This window comes from Phaseolus vulgaris, chromosome 7 (genome assembly GCF_051622355.1).
Source record: "Phaseolus vulgaris cultivar YP4 chromosome 7, ASM5162235v1, whole genome shotgun sequence".
In the NCBI taxonomy this organism is placed as follows: Eukaryota; Viridiplantae; Streptophyta; class Magnoliopsida; order Fabales; family Fabaceae; genus Phaseolus; species Phaseolus vulgaris.
In genome coordinates, this window is record NC_143504.1 from 55120960 (window position 1) to 55123156 (window position 2197).

General features: G+C 37.1%; 1 protein-coding gene across 2 annotated transcripts; it reads right to left on the reverse strand.

The window, feature by feature from the left end:
- Positions 1-218: 218 nt before the first annotated feature.
- Positions 219-2197, reverse strand: LOC137830370 (uncharacterized). 2 transcript variants are annotated; one of them, XR_016523581.1, is made up of 4 exons: positions 1856-2080; positions 1456-1585; positions 770-1368; positions 219-304 (listed from the first exon to the last, which is right to left on the reverse strand). XR_016523581.1 is itself a non-coding variant. In XM_068637660.2 (3 exons), exons 1-3 carry the CDS (start codon positions 2133-2135, stop codon positions 879-881), a joined length of 900 nt encoding a protein of 299 aa, XP_068493761.1. In that variant the 5' UTR covers positions 2136-2197; the 3' UTR covers positions 684-878. The 2 variants fall into 2 exon arrangements, 1 of the variants encoding a protein (XP_068493761.1); XM_068637660.2 differs by lacking the exon at positions 219-304 and having other exon boundaries at positions 684-1368; positions 1856-2197.

The following is a 2197-nucleotide window of genomic DNA, read 5'->3' on the forward strand; positions in this document are numbered from 1 at the left end:
CCTTTATCAGTTTCTTATTGCATTTGGTTCTCTGTCATCAGTGCTTGTTATCCAAAATCAAATTTTATTTTATATTGAAAAATGTTACTTTTCAAGACACCCGTTTACAAATATTAAAAATTAACTATTATATATTTCACTAAAAACTTGTTATCAAAGAGGTTGGGTTGAGACAACTATTAAGATTACTCTTATACTTTTTCGGTTGGTCGGATTGTATTTCAATTTTCTTCTTCGCAAGTTTCTTGTTACTTTTTATTCATCTCACCTCTCGGTCTTCTCATAGTTCAGACTCGGATGGTACCTGCAGAAAACATTTAGACCAAGTTAATAAAGGTATTTGACGCTCGGTTATCAGAGCATTGTATATGATGACGTACTTGAATCTTGGAATGTGTGTTATTTATATTATTCTAATGAGCCTTTCTTATTGGACCAGATTAGGGAACTAAACCATATTTAGAAATACATTACCTAATTTTTAATCATGGATTAGCTTCACTGAATCTATTTAAGTGTAAGATGTTGGTTAACCCATTGAAATAGACCATGATATCGGTCGATGTCGATCATTTATAGAAACGAGACATGTGATTGATCGTATGATCCTCACCGTAAAAAGTCATTTATCTTTTCAATTATATTTTGGTAAGGGATTGTAAAAATATTATCTCTCTTTTAACTTTTATAAGAAAAAAATGAGACACTTTATTGACAGGTTACAAACTAAGTTGCCTTCAGAATATAATTTACTACTGCTACCACACACCTTATGCAGCAAACAATAATAACTCATCCAAACTCCAAAGCTCTAGGTTTTTTTTTGGAGCCATATGAAATTAGGACTTAGATTAACTAGGAGTACTTTTTCGAAACCATTAACAAAAGGGAGCAACTAAATTGTATAGACCAACTTTGCTTGCTGCACTAGCTACAGTGAAATTGCCATGATCCAAGTTCCACAGACCATCACCCCACAAACTTTCTTCAGCTGAGGTCTCGGGTGCAGAAGGGTGGCCATTGAGCATGGAGTACAAGAACCCTTGCTCCTCTGTGCTGTTTTGCTGCATGTTTACCATTTCTTCTCTAGATTGAGATATATAAGGTGCTCTATGTGTGTTGTCCTCAAGCAAGGCCATGATGCCTTTCATGTCAAAGTTGAACTGTAGTTGTTGTTGTGCCTGATACTGCTGCTGCTGCAACTGCTGCTGTTGTTGCTGCTGAAATTGCTGCTTCCTCAGGAGTCTATTTCTTGCCTTCTCGGCTGCATCAGAGGGACTTTTTGCCTTTTTCTTGAAATGAGTCCTCCAATAGTTTTTTATCTCATTGTCAGTTCTCCCTGGCAAACTCCTTGCAATTGTTGACCACCTGAAGTTTTTTGTTTTAGTTGTTAGAAGTCAGAAAAATATGCTGCCAAAAACATGCAAAGCAAGAGAATAGGCATATGAATTTTACCTGTTTCCCCATCTAGCATGCAACTCTACAATTATGCTCTCTTCTTGTGGTGTTATCTGTCCCCTCTTGAGGTCAGGCCTCAGATAATTCACCCACCTCAATCTGCAGCTCTTCCCATTTCTTTTCAATCCTGTTCATGAACAACAACAACAAAAATACACACATCATTTACCCTTGTCACATAATCACTTCACCTTATCCCTAATCACAATAATACACAGTTAGTCACTCCTTAATATTAAGAATGAAGATCTTTAAGCTACACATGAATGTATGTAGCCACTATGTAGATAGTAGAAGTTGAAAACAATTTCAGTTGTTTTGCTTCTATAGTGGGATTGTGACTTATAAATGTAAAATTCAATAAACAAAGCAGCAAAAGAGTATGGTTGAGTGTTACCTGCAAGCCTAGAAACAGAGTTCCATCTTCCTTCACCATGCAACCTGACATACTCAACAAGCAATCTGTCTTCTTCAGCAGTCCAAGGTCCCTTCCTCCATACCTCCTCCTCCATCACACCCCTACCCATATGGCCACCCAAAACTTCTCCCCAATACATGCAATAAGGCTTCCAAGTTTGTTCTTCCAATTTCTGTGACACTGAATGTTTGTTGCATGTGTTTGGGTGCAGTGTTTGTAGCATATTTATACCTGAAGTTTTGCCCCAACTGGATTCCATCACTCAATCAAAGGTCACTTTCTGAAGTTCTTATGATGTCTATCCACTTCACTGTTTAAGGT